A 19,162-nucleotide genomic window follows, 5' to 3' on the forward strand; every position below is an offset into this window, starting at 1 on the left:
GTAATTATTTCCAATGAAATACTTGATTCATCTGCAGAGATATTTAGCATTTTTATCGCAACACTTCTGCGTATTGCATATCTCCTCATGTATCTTGGTGATAACAAAAACGTTACAGCAGCAGTTAATTTTTAAATGATTAAAGTTACGGAGATAATTATATGAGACAATGCAATTCCAAGTAAAATAGACACATGATATTCCATGAATTATCTTTTCTATGTATAAACTAAAATTTGTAGAATGACGTACTCTTTCAATCATATTTTTTAAAGTCTTTCTCTATATTATAGAGAAAAGATTAATTTTGAAGCTGAAACCATCGCATAAGTCATATTTTATACATTTATTAAATTTAAATAATACCTTTAGTGTCATCTAGCGATTCTGATCGAAAGATCATTGATTTCGATGTTCGCTTCTAGATAGCGCCAGGGGTATCATTTTTAAAATACGCGCTTTAACAAGTACAAATGTTTAACAAGTTAATTATGCAATTATAAACAAACCGTATGCAGAAAATTTACATCATACAAGATTCTGTAGGTCATCATCGTTGCACCTGTGTTATACGTGGCCTTAATTAATCAAATTGCTAATGGCGCCGAGCCAAATGGTACCTATTTGGCCTGCAATCAAAAGGATATTCTACAACTGTCACGGTTACTCGACGTTTATCATTCCCAGAACTTTTACAGTAGACGTAGAAAGTCGAAATTACACAAATTCATATTTCGTTTCATTCATAAATCTTTAATTTTTCTTATTTGAATGAAAGAATCTTTTAAAGAACGCATCATCATTCATTTTCATTGTCTTCTTTCATAATTAATTATTTTTAAGAAAACCTCGTTCACAATATGAAAAATAGTATTAATTATTGAATACATATTGTTAATAATTTGAATATTGCCCAAGTAAAACATCAAATGGTGTAGTAAAATGATTTATGTAGGTTTGAGTTAGCACAGAGTTAAATGTTGCTCAACCTTCTGACAATTTAATTATCGTCGATGTTAATTAGGGTGTAAGGAAGATGTTAGCAATTAGAAATGAGAATGCACGTATTTTTTCTTATTGTGTTTTCGAAAAGTCCCGCAAATGTAACGTGACGGCTCTCTGTTGGCTGTGCATCCTTGCGTAGCAGAGCACTCCAGCGATTCTATTTTAGGGAACGACAGAAAGTTAAGATTATTTTAGTTACATTTTTCACCTCCGACCCAGAACGTAAGGTGCTTAGCACAAGAACATCACGATGGTCGAGTAGGTTAATTTTTTTCACCATCATCAATTGCATACGTTCTCAGCCATTAACAAAAAAAAAAAACGAAAAAAAATTGATTTTGCAAACCAGTTACATAACACTGAAAGATTTATTAATTCGTAAGAATTATTTCATGTTCCTAATTTTTCCCAGAGAAAATTTTGAAAGGAAATGAGAACGAAGAACGTATGCAATCTAGATTTCTGTGTTACGTCGTGTCTTTCTTTTCCTGGTGCTTGTGCCGTCTATTCGTGCAAGAATCTGTCATTTGCATATTCGACTAAGTATCAATGATATCGCGAGAGTGCCTAATAACATTTTGGTTGAACAAATCGTGTAACGTCCGAGTGTTGAACAGCTTTCAAAGAGAGTTCAAGTTTTAATTCACTGATGTTTGAATCCATTCCCGATCTACGATTAAATCTTCATCATGGACATGCGAAGAATGTCCAATTGGAACGTCCTGAGCGTGGAAGCAGCTCTTCAACAACTGAACACTTTCGAGGATGATAATACAGAGATCATAAGACGTCCGAACACGGTAAATTATAGATAATATTTCTTCCTTCGTTGCAAGGTTTATTAGAAACTGTTGCAACAAGCAATCTTTGATTTCTAATTAGAACTAATTAGACATTTGGAAGAAACCAAGACCATCTATGGCTTTTGTTTATAAGAATTCTTGTTAAGATAGTTGCAAAATTCTTAGATAGCTCAGATGTAATCAGTTCCTGGAACACCCTGTTAGGATCTACTGAGAAATTTTACTTATTATTAATCTTTCATTTGAACAAACGTCACAGCTTATATTTACAAAGATTCTAGTTAAAATGGTTGCAAAATTTCAATACAGCAGTGTGTAAAAGATAGAATTCTTTCTTAGATCACGTTGCTAGAATTTACCGATGGGGTCTACCTATTCTTGTCTCGTCTGCTTGCCTGACTGACTGACTGCTTGTCTTTATTTATAACTAATTAAGCTAGACGCAGTTCGAAGTGTATCCTAGTATGATCGAGTCAATCGGCAGACTTCTAACAAATTGCTCTCTTCTTACTTCGTTTCATGCTTCTCTGAAATGGCTCCTAGATTGACTTGAATAATTTTTGGTGTTTGAAGTGATTCTTTCTGGATTAATTGTTAAGTTTGAGATTAATTGATTATAAGTTTTTATAATGAGTACCTGGCATCAATTGAACGTGGAACATGCGACCAGCGCTATATCCAGGGAGGATCTGGGTGCTAGTGTCTATCGCAAAAAAATTGTGTCGAAAGCGGTAATATTTTAATTAAAATAAGGAGATAAGTAACAAAAGATCCACATTCCCTATATGTCTTTAATGTTTGTCGACTTTCATTTGATTTGCGATTATTACACAACAGACTCATTGAAATTCATTAATCATGGTAATCGAACGTAATCGCATTTGCAATATTGCATAATACTGTTGCAACTGTTGCAAAAGTTCGGCTACGGAATGAGGGAAACCCTCCAAATGGAGATGTTATCGATCTCCATAACATATGACACCTCTTATCAAAACACTCTTGATCTTTTCCTACGATAAAACCAACTCTTGGAATCAAGGAAGTATAAACTCAATTATTTTATGTGATTAAACAATGTTACTCATGTTGCTATGAGATCGAACCACTTGATATCTCGAACAGGTGATAACTAAACAATATACACAAGTGTTTCACCAGGAAAACTTGTATTTATTTTAAAAAAAGTCTTTTGTTCTGCTGCATTTATCTCCACGTAAGTACCACGTGCATTAATGCACCTCATCTACGGTCTCGTGTCGGATAAGTTCCAAGTCTTAAATCAACTCGAACATTTTGGCAGATTTTTAGAAAACCTAAGACTTATGGAACACTAAAAATTCTATAATTAATTGCTTGACGCTTGCAAAATCTCATTAACCCTTTCGCTACCAAGGGTGACTGGAATCGTCCACTACAAAGTGGGTATATCTCAAAATAAGGGAGATACAATAGAAGTTTTACAAAGGGTTTTGTTTATGGTATTTTTCACTAATTTCTAAATTAATTAGTAGAAAAATGATTGTGAGAGGAAAAGAGATGAAAGGAAAGGGAGGAAAGTTTTGAATATTTTATAAACTTCAACCCGGATTTGACGTTTCACGGGGGAAACACAAGGAAATGCACCTTGGCTGCGGGTGACGAGTTTAAAATTAAAGCGCAGACGGGTCTTCCAAGTCTTATATTTAGGACGACGCGCATGCGTGATCCGATTAGAAATCCGGTGAAGACTTAGAATTTCTGGTTCCTCAAATTCCGACGTTCGACGCGATTTTCGCGAAACACACGTACCAGTAATTATTATTACCCTTTTCTGCTAGTGTTTCCTCGAACGCGAATTTCAATTCACCCGCGCCACGTTGAATCCAGAATTCGATCGATAGATCGTTGTTCCGTGGATCATTTGATGAAGTACGATCAGTGATAAGAGTCTTTGTAACAAAATTATTAGTGTAACCGAGCTGATTTTGAGAAAGTTGCAAAATGGATCTCGGAGGCGTCGATGTCTGGGGTCAAATCGCCGTGGAAACGTCTCAGATGTTCGTTTCCGAAGGCGGTGTCATTAAAAGTCGTTTTGCAGGGACAGTAAGTGAATCATTCTATTCGAAAAGTAAAGCAATTGAAAATCTTCAAGGTGTCTGTCGAACAATAATTGCAAAATCACTACATTTTTGTTTGTATCGAATTGGGGTAAAAACCACCCCTTTAACGAAAGGTGTAAATATCTATCGTATTAACTTTTCGAACACTCTATCCTTTCAGACTATAGAAAAATTGCCAGACAAGGTGCTTCTGAATGTCTTCAGCTACCTCTCTCATCGCGAGATATGCAGGGTGGCACGTGTGTGCAAAAGGTGGCGGCAAATCGCTTACGACACACGCTTATGGAAACACGTATCCCTGCGACCGGAAATCAGTGGATTACACGTGAATTCCTTGGACAATCTACTGCATTTGATCAGGTAGAAAAAGATAATGTAAAGAATGTTGGCAGAATGTCTCGTTACCGAAATATGCCCTACCATTTGCCAAAATACTATCATAGAATTCCCATTATACACTAGCACACGTTTTGGAGCTTCCTTGAGGTACATTGAATTACCCATCGAACTGATCACCCACACGGTGCTCCATGAGCTGGCGAACAAGTGTCCAAACCTGACCCACATGCTCCTCGACTTCTCCACTGCGATGCAGCTGCACGATTTCTCGGAAATGCAGGCGTTTCCTACGAAACTCAAGTACATGTGCATCTGTCTGTCGGAGGTGATCTTCATGGAGGGTTTTATGAGGAAAATTTATAACTTCATTAATGGTTTAGAAATTCTCCATCTAATAGGTTCGTATTTGATTCCCGCGATATTAATTTTTCATGGTCCAATTATTAATCGAATAAATAATGCAGGGACGTACGAGAAGGTGGAAGAAGAGGAAGAAGAAATCTACGAAGTGATAAACGTCCACAAACTAAAATCAGCCACCCCAAATTTAAGGGCGATCAATCTCTATGGTATCAATTTCGTAGATGATTCACATATTGATGCATTCTCTTCGAACTGCATCCAGCTCGAATGTCTGGCTGTGAATTTCTGCGCCAAAGTCACTGGCTCGACCATGAAGACCCTCTTCCAGAGGAGCAGAAGATTAAAGTGTCTCCTGATGCAAGGAACAAGTACTTATCATTCATTTCAACTAGCACCTTGATTTTTCGAGCTATCAAGGTGTTCACGAATTTCTTGCAGATCTTCAAAGTGAATACGTAATGCAGGTGGAATGGGAGAAGTCTAGTGTCCAGGAGCTGGACGTGACCGGGACGGATTTGTCGACGGAATGCCTGATCGATATGTTGACCAGAATTCCAGGTCTCCGTTTCCTGAGTGCAGGCCAGTTGAACGGCTTCAACGACAGCGTGTTGAAAGCATGGGCTGAACTTGGCAATCCTCGGAACCTGATTGCCTTGGACTTGGACAGTTCCGACAATCTGAACGACGATGGTCTACATAAATTTTTGTCCAGATACGGTCACCAGCTGTGGGGACTAGCTTTGTCCGGCATGCCTCACATTACCGATCAATTATGGCAAAGTGTGTTACCAATATTAACAAACGCCAAGTGAGATATATTTTTAAACGAATCATGATGTACATATGGTGTTCCAATCTTCCTTTTCAATTTTGCAAAATCTATGCCTTTTAGAATTCTGGTAATGGGAACGCATGAGAGATTGGGTGTGAATATTCACGTGGATCAATTAATGGATGGAATTGCGAATAATTGCCCGAATTTAGAACGTCTGGAGCTGCGTTGGGACCCGGAGAACCTGAGGTTCTCCGACAAGAGTCAAAAGGCCATAGACATACTTCGCGTGAAGTGTATTAAATTACGTTGTCTAAGTTTGAGGTAGGCAGAGAATACAACAGATCCACATGATTTATGCTTATAAAAATTGATATATTTCAGCGATGGAAGATATTATGAAATAGTCAAAGCGAACTTCGAGCGTGCCGATAGGCTGACGGTCGTTCGAACGACGACGTGTTGCCGCGTGTCGAATTACTACCTCTTAGCCAATTATAAGGATCTAATTTTTAATTAATACTTTCTATAACTATACATTTATAAACGAGAGGGATTTATGCGTAAGTTTTGTTCCATAGGATCGACGAGTCACCGAGGCGACCAATGATACCAAACAAGTAAGACGGAAAATGAGGAAGATCAATCAAATTTCAGGAGATCAATTGTTTAATAATTAATCTATGTTACAGATAGTGGATCATGACTGCTATTGACCAAAGGAATTGATTCAAGTATTTATTCCACGTATTACTGTAAGAAAGGCCGTGCAAAATGTCGGATACATATTTTTTTACGCTACTTTCGATCATGTATATAGATAAATTTAATTGTAAGCTGTAAAAATTGATTAAATCTCGAATGTCTACGACAAATAGCAATCCTGTTATTTGTACGAGAGCTGAGGAAGTCATTGAAGTCACTTTACCTTGGTTGATGCTAAACGTTTTCCTCCTTAATTGTGTTATTACCTTTTGATTAATAAGTCAAAATTTTCAGTAATTAACAAATTTTTTCCTTATAAAATTGTTATTTTACGCTGTACGAAGTGTTCAATGGAGGGAATTTAACTCCATCGCGGGGGTGGAAACGTCTTTCAGGCGCAATATCGACAAGGTAGTGGCACGCACAGTGGCGTTTGTAGTTTTATCGATTATTCGCTAATTTATTCATGCAGCCGACGACGACGACGTCGCACTGGCCACAGCTGGTGGTCGGTCGATTCGCTCGATTTCATTCTCTCTAGCCACATGCCAGGCCCTTTATATGTTACATTATAGTCGACGAACAACCGTCGTTACATTCGCAACTTTTTCGTATGATTTCCTGTTACTTTTCTATTTTTGAGTTTATATTTTATATCTTCCATAAAGATCTTCCTCCATGTCTGAAGCTGAAGAGGAATTGATCACGAAGAGGCTGAAGATCGTCCTCGTCGGTGATTCTGGAAGTGGAAAAGTGAGTGTCGATGTGACCTGGATATTTTTTTTTTAAATAAGGAATCATATTGATTTATTGTTTAAATTATTCAATTCTAGCATCGATCTTCCCTTAAAATATTTCTAAGTTTGATTTTAGCTTTCTAGCATTAAGGGTGAGTTAGTATAATTAAGTCTTTAGATTATATATTCGCAAAATTGTTTATTCGTGACTCGAGTCATTTTATAGCTGTCTATAGTTCTTTCTTCAATCACAGGTCTTGTGCTCTCTAATTAAAAACACAACAGGTTCTCGAGGAAATTAGGGTTGCACTACTAATCAGCGAACTGACATAACACGCGAGTTTTCATCGACGTAGGATTTCCATCTTCTTTGCTAATATTCTTTGAATTCAATAAACTTTTAACTAAGACTATGATAGTTTCCATACTGATCGAATAGACGATTCTATATAGAACTGAAGTTCAAGGATCCCTGTTTAGACGAGCATCGCTCAGAAGTTTTGCAACAACGAGTTCACCAGACAATATACGCCAACGTCTGGAATTGATTTCTTCCTGAAGAACGTCAGTGTCGGTTACTATAAGAATGTAAATCTCCATTTGTGGGACGTGGGTGGACTTGCTCTTCATGGAAGCATGTTGGACAAATACGTTTATGGTGCTCATGTAAGAAAGAAGAGCAAAATTGTCAGAAGATATTTTCAACCTTTCATCATTTTTTTTCTAGATAATCCTGTTGGTCTACGATGTTACAAATAGTTTTAGCTTCGAAATTCTACAAGAATGGATAAATAAAATCAGAAAGCTAAACAGTGATTACGAAGAGAATCCTTTGATGGCTGTGGTTGGAAATAAATGCGATATCGAGCATCAGAGATCGGTGAAGAAAGATCGAACACATAAATTCGCGGCGGAAAATGGATTTCCATCTCACGACGTATCCGCAAGGACTGGCGAGGCTGTAAGTAAAGGACTAATTGTTAATTAAACTCACTAATTTTGACGGATCCTTCTAATTGCAGGTGTCTTTGTGCATAGTGACTCTAGCAGCGCAGGTATTAGGGGTTCATTTAACGAAAACGGATAAAGAGTACCACAAACCCATAATTATCGCGGAAATAGGTGACACGGTCGACTTAAATACGGTTCACAAAGTTGTAAAGAGAATTCCCGTGAAAAAGCAGAACCACATTCCCTTTTATCCTCATTTTCCCGGTTCAAAATCGGCAGTGTGTGTATTGCAGTGATTAAATAATTTTTATTAAGAAAATAACTCGAAATGTTCAGGTAACAGAAATTTTCTTACATATTTTCGACTTATTTTCTTACATAGGGTATCTTGTATATTTAGAGGGGCCAATGCAATAATAAACCACTGGTGTCTTCAGGGATAGATTTAAAAAGAAATTTATTTATCGATAGAATCTTACTAATTGCGTGTGATCGTGTTAATATGGGTCGATGTAACAATGTTAAAAATACTTTTACAATAATAGGTAATATTATACATTCAGTAATTTACATACATTGTAGATTGAGTACATGCCATGAACTCGGTATTAGAGGCTTGAGATGATTTTTATAAGTGCTCTTAAAAAGATTATCCGTGAAGTAATCACAAAGCGAACCGAGTATTATAATTGGTTCTTTTTAATTAATTAATCATAAAATTAAGTAGACTATAACAACAAACATATATATTTATTCGTGTTTTGGACACGATAGAATAAAAATTATTTGTAACACTGGTTTTCATTAAATCTAATTAATGGCACTATTCATGCAATCAATACACATTGAACGTACGTATAAAATAAAACGCAATTAACGAGGGAATACGTCGTGTAACAGGTAAAAAACAGGTAGGATCGCAATGTGTGCGCATTCTTGGAACAATCAGCTTCGAATAAAAGATGAATTGGAAGCCTTCGAAAAGGGTAAAAAATTGTTAATAAATTAGCAAGTAAGTTAGTCGTCTTAATCAGAAATTATACGAAAAAGGGGTATTAATAAAGAAGAGTATACAATGTTTCCAAACGACGCTACAATTTATCAATTTTAAGATCAATTTTAAAATTAGCACTTCGTACTCTCAGATAATTGATCTCGTTTCTATATGTTTGTATATACAAGCTTGAAGTTTAAATTCATATTTTGGAAATGCTAATTGAAAAACTGTATTAAAGTCGCCTTTTTTAAGTGCACGGTTTACTAAAGACTTTGAGCCTGATTCTTAAAAGAATAAACCAGACTAAATCCACGGACGGTGCAGTCGTTTGAACTGAGACCAAGATACCAGGTGCAAAATTATAATTTTGCTAGATTTCATATAGTATCGATCGATGATCGATTACTCGTCCTTTTAAAAAACAAGGATTCTAAATATTTCAATTAGTACGTCGCTTTTCTTTACCCTAATGTGGTCTTCAGTCTCTCATTAAGCAGTATGGAAGCTATCTTCATTTTTAAATTTTAATATTCATTTTACTATAATTCTGATTTTGTTAACGGTCTTCTTGGCCACACGTTCTTTTCTAAAATTTTCTCTTTAGCTTCCCACAATTGTACAAATTTCTCATTCATTGGAGTAATGTATGTCTCTACCCATTCTTGTACCGTGTAATTATCGTATATCTCTTCCAAAGCCGATCGCATCTCTTTCTCAATGTACATTATTTCCATTTTATGTCTGTCCAGATCAGCAACTGCTCGTTCCACGTGGCTAGGACTTGAAAACGAATACTTCAGATTGTATGGTTTCAACCATCCCTTAAAGGTATTGTCCTGCTCCATTTTATTAACTTCTTGGGTCAAGGCGAAAAGACGTAAAATTGTGGCATAAACTGATATACCATGATAGCTACATTTAGTCCACCCATACTGTGGTTCTGGGATACTTAACGAAATCATGCCCTCGCATTGCAGTGCTTGTAACACTGCTGTAGGTACTTCTACTGGAAATCCGCTTAAATCTGGAGCTTGAAGAATGGCTAAATTTACAGCAAGAGAGGGTATAGCAGAGGGTAAGAGTTCGCAAAGTACGCTGAAATGATCGTATCTTTGCCATCCCGTCAAAATAACGCCTTTGAATGTAGTTTGAGTGGAGTATTTATTAATAATCTCCAACCAACGTTGATGGTTTTCCATGTGGTATGCGATATCTGTGTAATATCTATCCGGTGCAGTGGCACCTTTGAAAGCTGTAGCAACCCAAATATCTTTCCAAACTGATGCATAGCTCTCCCACAGCTGATCAGTTAATGATGTTGCAGGATCAGTGGTATATTTCCAAACAACTGGCTCCACCATTAAATGCAAGCCTCTGTCTATGATTTCCTGAGGTAAAATTTCTCTGAATTCATCATCCCACATGAGAATGCTTAGCTCTGGATATTTGTCTTTAATGTATCTTACTACTTTTGAAACGTGATCCAAGAACAATTGCTTCTTGCCCCATTGTCTCTTAACCATTATATCCAAACATCTGGTACATTCTCCTATCTGATATACCTCATCAGCTCCTATATGCAAATGCTTTATATCAGGATGAGCAGCTACTACTTGATCTATCATTTCATAAAGTAATGGTAAGGTTTTGTTGTAAGTAGGGCATAAAGCTTGTGGATAATGTGGCACTTCTCTGTAATCTTTATATTTCTCTAATTTCAGAACAAATTCCATGTGACCAAAGGTTTGAATCAATGGTATAACCAGGAGTTTGTTTTCCTTGGCTATCTCTTGAATATTTGCAATATCTCTCCTGGTGTAACAATTACCTGCACTGATATCTTGTATCTTACCATCAAAAGGAAACATGTCCTCATATTCTATAAGTATACCAGTGGCACCTAATCTTTTGAGCAATCTGAACAAGTACTTGTAATAACTTGTTTTAGGAGGAGCACCCTTTAAATCCAAATGTACAATTTTGTGACCTTTGAACAAGGGTATATTTTCTGCATCTGATCTAGCATAATTGAAGTCACTGAATAATTGTCCTCCACCGCTTTTCAATTTACCCATTATGTGAGCCTCTATTCGTTGTTTTCTGGCAATATTGCGGGGGTTTTCTGTGAGATCACTCAATGGGTAAACTTCTTCGATCTTTAATCTTGGATTTAATTTACTGGATGCGATGTCCTCGACCTCGTTACTGAGAATGTGATAAATCACAATCAACAGAGTAAAACTGATCATTATGATGACCATTAAAGAGGCTCTGCCTCTTAGTCGTGTCATGATTGTCAGTCCAGCAGAACATCAAGATCGACTCGCTTTATTATTACTTCTGTTTAATCGAACTTATTACTAATTAATACGATTTAATTGTTCATATCACCGAATGTCACTTTACGAAACAGATGTACAATCGAATTCTTCAAAGCTCTAGATTTCTGTGAAACGTAGTTTTATTATTTGAAAATAATTTAAGATTTCTTAAATAATTATTCTTTTAATAGAGATGAGCCTTTTCTTTATCACAGATTAATGATAGAAATAGCAGACCGTTGTTGCTGCTATATATATACAGTGACTACAAATATAAAAAGATTGAACATGCCATTGTCTATGAAAGGGTCATAATTTTGGGGTCTCAGATATCCCTATGTGAAGTTAGGCTGCGTGTAAAAAGCATAGTCGGTATGACACACGGGTCTGTTTTACCAGTCCCTCTTTTACCATACCTCGTCTATAAATCATTTAAAAAAAGTAAGTGACTTATTATTTAAATAACGTATTTTCTTCTTTTCTTTTGTTTTAGAGTAACTATGAAACTTTTTATTTTATTTCTTACGACATATTATAGTAAAACGTATAGCAATAATGAATATTTCAGTCATAATTGGGATTCATGAAATGTCATGCAATATTATAATTAATTAGAGATAATAACATTGCAATATAACGTGTATAATATTTTTCTCTTACAGAAAATTTATACAAGCGAACATGTATCAAGAAAGCAGTAGTATTTAATTCCGATATTCGCCACTAGGTGGCGTATCAGACTTCATTGTAGCGCGGTGCCTCTAATCAGTCATGGCGTCAACCCCCGCGTGTAGTTCAGTGGTCCGTGTGGTGTTAATATATTCAAGTTTTTCTGCCAGAAAAGGATGAGTTGAACATAACAAGAGGGTGAGTGACTTTTCTAGATGTTCTTGCTCATTAAATACAGTGTCGTTAAACTGAAAGTAACAATTAAGCGACGTATTTTGCGGAGGGCGAAAATTTCGTATTCACCGCTAGAGCGGAGACGCCGCCATTTATAACATGCGCATTAAGCATCCCGCCCAAGCGAATTTGTTTTTTAAATGGAAAAGCTTTATCATATCATTCGTACTTTATCAAATATAATTATTAATGATACAGAGGGAATCTAATTGCGTTTAATTGACGAAAGAATATGCGTTTCGTGTTTCTTCGATGCGATACAATATTGCGGGGGGGGGATTTTGAATTCCGAATGCAGGGCCGTCGTGTGCATTGAGGCGGAAGTGGTTCGTTGTCGGCACTGCAACGCCAAAATTCGATTAAAGTTCTCGCGCATGGGCCGAAGGAAATCCTGTTTTCTCAAATTTCCCGGAGTCTGTCAGGTGGCACCACGGCGTTCACCGGTCCGGGGTACATCGCATCGTACATACGAGAGCAGTGCGATCGCTTTTCTAGGTTATAAAATATACGGAACCCGTAACGTATCCCTCGAGTAGAGAGTCATATATTCGCCACGAAAAAATAGACAACGGTGGCCCCTTTAGTCGTGCACCCCCGTGAGAATTTCGTGAGTGCTTTGAGCTGTGGCGGGCGGTGAGATGGCTGTCTCTCTTTCTCTTCTTCTACACCTAACTCTTTCTATATAACTATCTCTCTCTTTCTTTCTCTTTTTAACTGGTGTTTTTCTAGATGTTCGGTTGAATAGATGTTCTCGAAATACTGTAAACCACGCGATACGCGTAACACAACGTGTATGTACACATACATCGATGTACACAATGGTCCCGATGTGTCGAGGATCAGCTCGATTGTCATCTACCTAACCGGAAGTAAATAATTTAAACGAAATTCACGCAATACCCTATAATACATCGGATTCCCGCGAAATTAATAGCTGCATAATTTTAGAGAATTTGAAACGAACAATTTGTGATTTCTAAATTTCTAAAGTTTTAGAGCTTACAGTTGATCATTTTTGGATCAATTCCAGGATCGTTATCGCTTCTCAAATCGATAATTAACGATCGAATAAATCAGAGTAATTTCCAGCACCATTCTCCCTGTTCAGTCGCGAATTTCGTTGAAATTATTTGACAAAAGGAAATTGAATCATTCCTGTTTCTCTATCGGGCCGTCCTGTATATACGCGTCCATTACTGCAATGTTTTTCATTTCATGGCTGTTCGGTGTTTTTCGTTTTTCTTTTTTCATTTAATGCTATACCATAGCATAGCTGTCTCACCTGCCTTGATCTGTCCTTCTTTGCGTATCATTTTTGTTCATTGCATCCCCTTACAATCAGAAGGTTCTTCGTCTCCGCTACACAGTTTTATGAATGATATTGTTGTCGGAATATTTATTTCGTTCTCTCGTCCGGCAACGTTTTACGAGATTCCGTGAACTGTAACGTTGCCGACGAAGTCTTACGAACACAGTCGAAGAAGAAGCATTATAAAGTGAACTGTTCCACAACGTATCCGTCGTGTCGACGCAAGAGCTTCCTGAATGGAAGTGATCGAACGCAATTGCCGATTAATTGCGCCGTTCCTCTCCTCTTCTCTAATTCGATAGCCTGCTACTGATAACACATGAACCATCGAGGATCGTTTGATACGCGACACGAAGGAGAACCGAGCATGCAATCACGATTAACGATAGACATCAAAGATGATCGAATCATTTTCAATGGTTACCTGAACGAACCTTCATTTCTTACCTCTGTTTTTACTTATTGTAAGCACGTATTAAATTCGTTATTCCGAGGGTTGTATACGAATGCAATTCGATAGACGAGAGAAAAAGAAAAACAATCCTTCCCAGAGGCTGTATTGATCACGGAAATTGAAAAATTTTGATAACATTGCACACCCGTAGGAGTTAATCGTTTATTGATTTTTCTGCGATTTCGAGTGTGCTGTCCTAGACTGTTCCATAGTATTGTACTATTTGACGTGAAAATCTGTGCGAAGCGACTGTGTTCCAATTCTTTCATAAATATACGTAGATATACAAACCGGTGTATCTAGTTGAAGAAAGGAAAAAATGTTAAAACGTTGACTAGTACAAGGCTCATTAGCAACAATCGACACAAATTTAATTTACTCCAATAATTAAAAAGAAATTGGCAAGGCACTTTTACTACGTGTCTGACTATATGGCTGGATCTACTGCGACAGTGAAAGCGTTAACTGCAGCAAGCAGAGTTCTTGCGGTTCGAACAGGAGGCGGTCTAGTTTTTTTTTTTCCTTCGGGGGTGGGAATTACAGGGCGAAACGAATGAAATTAAGCCATATGGTTATATCGTAGGGGTGTGCTCGACCCGATGCGCGGCGCAACTGGTTGATTTATCGGTGCTTTCGCGTCGCGAAAACTAGCAAGAAGACCGAATTGGATTACGCTGCGTGCACAAATTGCTTTATTCAAATGCAATTTAAGGGTCGCGCGTCCTTCGTTGACTGCAAAAGGAGAGTTTAAACAGGGTATTGTGTTAGACACCGTTCTCACGTATACACTCTCCTAATTTATTGATTTTCTCCCTTTTATTTATTTATTCACCTTGGTAATAGTTTCGATCGATCATCGGTAGATTGTTTCTAGGACAAGAATTTATTTTACGTAACAGCTCTGATGAATTTCTGAAAAATCAAAGGGGTGGAGTTTAATCGACTTCCGTCGACGGTGCGTCTTTAAGAGGTTCAAGCTTGACCTTTACAGTAACGTAGGTGGATGTTGAAATTATCTCAACTCGATATGTTCTAGTTATATCTTCTTCTTTGACCAAGGAATACTCGAGATTGATCACATCGTCGATATGTCACCATTTCATACCCGCGTGGGTAGAGCTTTATTCTCGTCAAACTTTTCTATCAACTGAGATATATCAACGTCTATCGATTATGAAATTATTTCGACCTCGTGGCTTATCGATTCACCGGGACATCGTTGCACGGATTAGATAGTTAAGGTACACTTTAGCAAATCACGAGCCACCGCGTTACGGTTCCTTTCATCTCGGGGTTTAAACCACGATTTATTCAAACGACCATCTCCCTCGACCGTGCAATATCGAAGCGTGATTCCGTGCTTTTCTACTCGCTGACCTCCGCGTTGCTCTTACTTCAATAATCCTAAACTGTTTACCTAACTCGTGAAACGAGTGTGAGATAGACTCCGGGGGTAGGTTTAAGACCTCGGTATACCCTCCGATCCTGAAAGGTTCGGTGATCAACCGTTGGAGGAGAAATCGTAAGGGGCTTACGAGTGAATTGTTTTAAATAATCACACTGATTCGATTTTGTAAGTGAAAGCTTACGTAGCGTATGGAAAGTTCGCGTAACTTTCGGTCGTAAGGGATGATTTATATTCGTGAAGGAAGAGACTTTAAGCGGTAGTTTCGGCGTTACGTAAATTTTCACTAAATTTCACTTTTGGTAAGTCTTAGTTGGTCGAGGACCGATATTGTTCGCCATCGTTTTGTATCACCGTGGAAACTTCAGCCATTTCCCGCGTCACAAATCATTTCAGTCGCGACACGATTTAATGGCAGCAGCAGCAGCCGTTAAAGTGTCGCGAAAGCTATCGTTGCTGAATTCTCAGTTGCAGATAAAGAGGTGTGTGTATAGGGTGAAAATAACCACCACCCCTTCGGCTAAACGGTAGATTCATTTCGATCAGGACCAAGCGAACGCGACACGTTTTTCAATCCTTCCTTGGTGGTTGTATTGGATCGAGAGTATACGGGGTGTAAAGTAATAAACTAAACGCTATAAAATATAAATTTATCAATAGTACCATTTTCGAGGAGGAAAGAAACCGTATATCCCTTGAAATATACCATCATCAAAGTGTTAAATTCAACCCTGAAATAAACTCTATATATTAAGTTACACCCTGTACATTCAGTATATAGAACGAAGTATTAATTCTCTTCTTTATCTCGTTTCTAAAGCTTCCAGGGCGGGATTGGTAATATTATGTTACTTCATCGCCCCGTGAGGTGGCAGGATCTTTATTATCTCTTTCAAGTCCGTTTTTCTTCTTCTTTTTTTTTCTTTTATCCTTGGTAAACGTCGTTTCCTGTTGTGTCCTGTTCCTGTTCCCATTCGAATGAGAATTTAAGCCGACTTAGCGCATCGTTATTCACCAGGCGTTGTCACGATGTGCAAGTAAGAAGCGTAAACACCATAGAACCTTTCGAATGTATTTCCGGCCGGCATTGGATGGCGTTTCCCGGTGATATTTACGATGGAAAATAACGACGATCGTGTTCCAGGGGATCGTTGCTGGTTATTAGGACTGTGAGGAAAATCGTTAATCAAACTGTTCCGCGAAATGGGACGAGCGAGTCTAATAACTTGCTCGCAAGACAGAATAGGCTGCACGGTGAATGGGAAGTAAGGCGTCGTATTACGCCAATGTTCCGAAAGAGAAATCTTCCTTATAACGTTGGATTGTTATGCGAGAGGAAGGCTGTATAATGCCATTGTATCGTCGGGTATAATAGGGCTATTAAATTTGCTATGCGAATATCATCGAACGATAAAATATCCGTGATCGCTTATTAAAGTTCCCCCTCGAGCTGCCCTACTTAGGCTTGTCGTTCAAATAAACATTTGGACATTTCAATTACACGTACAAAATTATTATGTAAATTTATCTAACCAATTATAACAAACAGATAATGGATAGATTGATGAAAGTAAAAAATCAACCCCTGTTGAAAAAATAGAAAATTTCATTTGATTATGTATGCAGCCATCGAAGTGTTAACGAGCTTAATTAAGAAGGGAAGTTGGTGGGTCCGAAAAATCGATACTCCATCGAAGATCGTTAGAGTAATTTCATGGACAGGAGTATTCTTGGCGATCGGACGATGAAAGGGTGTAACAGGAACATTGGCGGTATACAGGAACTAATTTGATAGCGTTTTGGGTCAGTCAGGGTCGTACGGGAAAGGAAAGAGCCCCTGAAGGTTGCGTCCTACTTCGAACGTCGTGATGCTGGGGGTGGGGGTGCAACAGAAAGCAACGGGTCGGATAAGGACTGGGTGGATCTAGGGGGTGGGAGAGGGGAAAAAACTCTACCGCGAGAGAAAACCGAATCAATAAACCTACGATCTCGCCTCCAGTTTCCAACCTTCTGCCTTGCACCTACTTATGTAACTAGGCGACCAGTTACGACCCCCTTCGAACTGCATGCTTGCATTAAATAGGTGAATCGAGTGTTGCGAATTAGTCTCTACCTCGGGGATAATTAATTACCAGCTGAATCTTTTCCCTTGATTCACCAACTGTTTTATCATCTTTCTCTTAAGATTTCTCTTAGATTGACCGCGATTCCTTTCTTTTTTTCCCTTGAATTTGTTACGCTTTTTCTTGGATGAATCGTTGCTTTCTCACGAGTTTCTTTCATTCTTCACTTAATCGCCTTTCGAAAAGATTTTCAACGAATTTAGAGATTGATTCGTGGCTAATGCACGTAATAGAGTGCGTGGTGGGATGGGTGACACCCCAAAAGGTGTCTCTACAATGACCAATTTCATATCGCTCCCCAGTCGACGACAGAAAGGGAGAGCCCCGAGCAACGATCTGATTATACAGCGTTTAGGATCTTGTATGTTTGACGACGAATAATTAGGAACGTAGTGTATTTTATCCCCTTAGAGATTGAAGGATATTAACTATGGGACTTGATTATTTGATATTGTATTTCAATTTTCTTTAAACGTCGCCCATCCTATTTTAAACATTTTATCAATGTATTTTCTGTCAGAGGAGAATTGAAAATTCAATCAAGAACGGGAATTTGATCAAACGCCGAGATGCTATTACGGTTCATTTTCCAGCGGGACAGTTATCGTAATGCTCGCGCAGACAGACACCCTGGCAATTGTTACTCCTCTTTGTTTCCTCGAGACATTGTTCTCTCATTACGACAGGATGTCACGAGGTTTCGATTTCCGCGGTACATTTAAATCCTTCTCGTTCGATAGTTTGTTAGCTTTGCCTGTCGCCTCCGGGCCGAGTAATTACCAGCCGGTGCTGTACCAATTATTTTCTAACGTTAAGATAAATTCAAGATGATTAATTACTCGTTAGATAATCAACGTACAGAAATTAATATTTCTCCCTTCGCCAACAGTTATTCCGTTCGTTGCTGATGAATTTTAAACATCGAACCGGGCTTCTATTTTATAATTCATTAAATATTATCATTGTTCCATTGAACGATCTGATGAACTTGAAAAACTGTCTGGACACTTTAATGGCGAGAAAAATGCGCTCGTAATGGTGAGAGAAGTGAAAAGAGAACGGAGTACAAGGCCGGGGCACAATGCTGTCTGCCTTGAATTTTGATTGGAACGTCCATTGTCTTCCACCTCTTAATTATCTTTTTAATGCTGGCCCTCGCCTCTTCCATTCGTACATGCTTGTCTCGTATGATCTTCGTGTATGCAGATATATTTTTTTTTTTTATTAATCGTTCGCAATTAATCGAATGGGAGTCATCAGCGATCGGCAATTTAAAGAAAAATTAAAGGAAATTCTGAATGGTATTAAAAAACAAATACTAAAATAATAATAAAGATTCGTGTTTGGACAGTTTGATGGGGGTTCTCGTTTAATTTTTGTATTAAAGTTTGATGGGGAAAGGGAAACGGGATTCAAAGAGGGGGATCCACCTTCTGTTTCCGATGAAACGAAATATTTGGTTAGTTTCATCATCTACAGTCTGTTACACAAATACAGTAGCCACGTGCCATGAACGGAACTTCAAACGATCGCCTACGAAGGGAAGATATTAAACTTCGAACGTAATGCCAGCTAGATGTCAGAGCGTGTAACCCACGGGAACTTTGGAAAAGAATTTGAGAGATTTCAACAATTCTGCTCGTTCTTTTAATACTTCGTATAATCTTTATACAAAATTTATATTCATTAGGTAAATTTGTCGTTGGAATTTTGTTAAATTAATTGTATTGATAATTTCACTGCGTCACTACTTTATCGAATATTCCACTAATTATCAATATTCAATGGTACAATTCAAAGTTATTGAAACGCTTCTCAATTAATACAATAATTCTCCCCTATTTCATTCGAGACTAGCAGACGCCTCGAAACA

The 19,162-nt window shown here is 37.9% G+C and overlaps 4 protein-coding genes across 9 annotated transcripts in view; 3 read left to right on the forward strand and 1 right to left on the reverse strand.

Moving 5' to 3' along the window:
- The first annotated feature begins 1,220 nt into the window (after positions 1 to 1,220).
- Positions 1,221 to 6,261, forward strand: LOC114875891 (F-box/LRR-repeat protein 7). 4 transcript variants are annotated; one of them, XM_029186709.2, is made up of 9 exons: positions 1,221 to 1,263; positions 1,709 to 1,805; positions 4,071 to 4,270; positions 4,373 to 4,647; positions 4,714 to 4,980; positions 5,051 to 5,420; positions 5,505 to 5,708; positions 5,769 to 6,004; positions 6,077 to 6,261. In XM_029186709.2, exons 1-8 carry the CDS (start codon positions 1,256 to 1,258, stop codon positions 5,902 to 5,904), a joined length of 1,557 nt encoding a protein of 518 aa, XP_029042542.1. In that variant the 5' UTR covers positions 1,221 to 1,255; the 3' UTR covers positions 5,905 to 6,004; positions 6,077 to 6,261. The 4 variants fall into 4 exon arrangements, with proteins under 4 accessions (XP_029042542.1, XP_029042541.1, XP_029042545.1 ...); XM_029186708.2 differs by lacking the exon at positions 1,221 to 1,263 and having other exon boundaries at positions 1,290 to 1,805; XM_029186712.2 differs by lacking the exons at positions 1,221 to 1,263; positions 1,709 to 1,805 and adding an exon at positions 2,253 to 2,539.
- Positions 6,262 to 6,753: 492 nt separating this feature from the next.
- On the forward strand, positions 6,754 to 8,122 carry LOC114875892 (ras-related protein Rab-28-like). The gene is made up of 4 exons (XM_046288551.1): positions 6,754 to 6,842; positions 7,294 to 7,492; positions 7,554 to 7,787; positions 7,849 to 8,122. The coding sequence occupies exons 2-4, from the start codon at positions 7,463 to 7,465 to the stop codon at positions 8,071 to 8,073; spliced, it is 489 nt and encodes a 162-aa protein (XP_046144507.1). The 5' UTR covers positions 6,754 to 6,842; positions 7,294 to 7,462; the 3' UTR covers positions 8,074 to 8,122.
- A 95-nt stretch (positions 8,123 to 8,217) lies between these two features.
- LOC114875890 (hexosaminidase D-like) lies at positions 8,218 to 11,333 on the reverse strand. Its single transcript, XM_029186707.2, has one exon. The coding sequence runs from the start codon at positions 11,063 to 11,065 to the stop codon at positions 9,314 to 9,316; it is 1,752 nt and encodes a 583-aa protein (XP_029042540.1). The 5' UTR covers positions 11,066 to 11,333; the 3' UTR covers positions 8,218 to 9,313.
- Positions 11,334 to 11,421: 88 nt separating this feature from the next.
- Positions 11,422 to 19,162, forward strand: part of LOC114875888 (protein Skeletor, isoforms B/C) — a 48,413-nt gene continuing 40,672 nt past the window's right edge. The window contains exons 1-2 of one of the 3 annotated variants that reach the window (XM_029186702.2): positions 11,422 to 11,536; positions 11,758 to 11,962. The gene's annotated coding sequence lies outside the window, so the exon portion shown is untranslated. Of the gene's footprint in view, positions 11,537 to 11,757; positions 11,963 to 12,420; positions 12,494 to 19,162 lie in introns of those variants that run through there. The other 2 variants (XM_029186701.2, XM_029186704.2) reach the window with 2 other exon arrangements.

This window comes from Osmia bicornis, chromosome 13, assembly GCF_907164935.1.
Source record: "Osmia bicornis bicornis chromosome 13, iOsmBic2.1, whole genome shotgun sequence".
In the NCBI taxonomy this organism is placed as follows: domain Eukaryota; kingdom Metazoa; phylum Arthropoda; class Insecta; order Hymenoptera; family Megachilidae; genus Osmia; species Osmia bicornis.

What these genes read in the sequence shown, in the direction of transcription:
- LOC114875891 (XM_029186708.2), top strand. Translation starts at nt 1,695, where the DNA reads ATGGACATGCGAAGAATGTCCAATTGGAACGTCCTGAGCGTGGAAGCA. An exon ending in TCATAAGACGTCCGAACACG is followed by an intron (nt 1,806 to 4,070) that starts GTAAATTATAGA and finishes CTATCCTTTCAG; the next exon opens with ACTATAGAAAAATTGCCAGA. An exon ending in TCTCCTGATGCAAGGAACAA is followed by an intron (nt 4,981 to 5,050) that starts GTACTTATCATT and finishes AATTTCTTGCAG; the next exon opens with ATCTTCAAAGTGAATACGTA.
- LOC114875892 (XM_046288551.1), top strand. Translation starts at nt 7,463, where the DNA reads ATGTTGGACAAATACGTTTATGGTGCTCAT. An exon ending in AATACGTTTATGGTGCTCAT is followed by an intron (nt 7,493 to 7,553) that starts GTAAGAAAGAAG and finishes TTTTTTTTCTAG; the next exon opens with ATAATCCTGTTGGTCTACGA. An exon ending in CCGCAAGGACTGGCGAGGCT is followed by an intron (nt 7,788 to 7,848) that starts GTAAGTAAAGGA and finishes TTCTAATTGCAG; the next exon opens with GTGTCTTTGTGCATAGTGAC.
- LOC114875890 (XM_029186707.2), bottom strand. Translation starts at nt 11,065, where the DNA reads ATGACACGACTAAGAGGCAGAGCCTCTTTAATGGTCATCATAATGATC.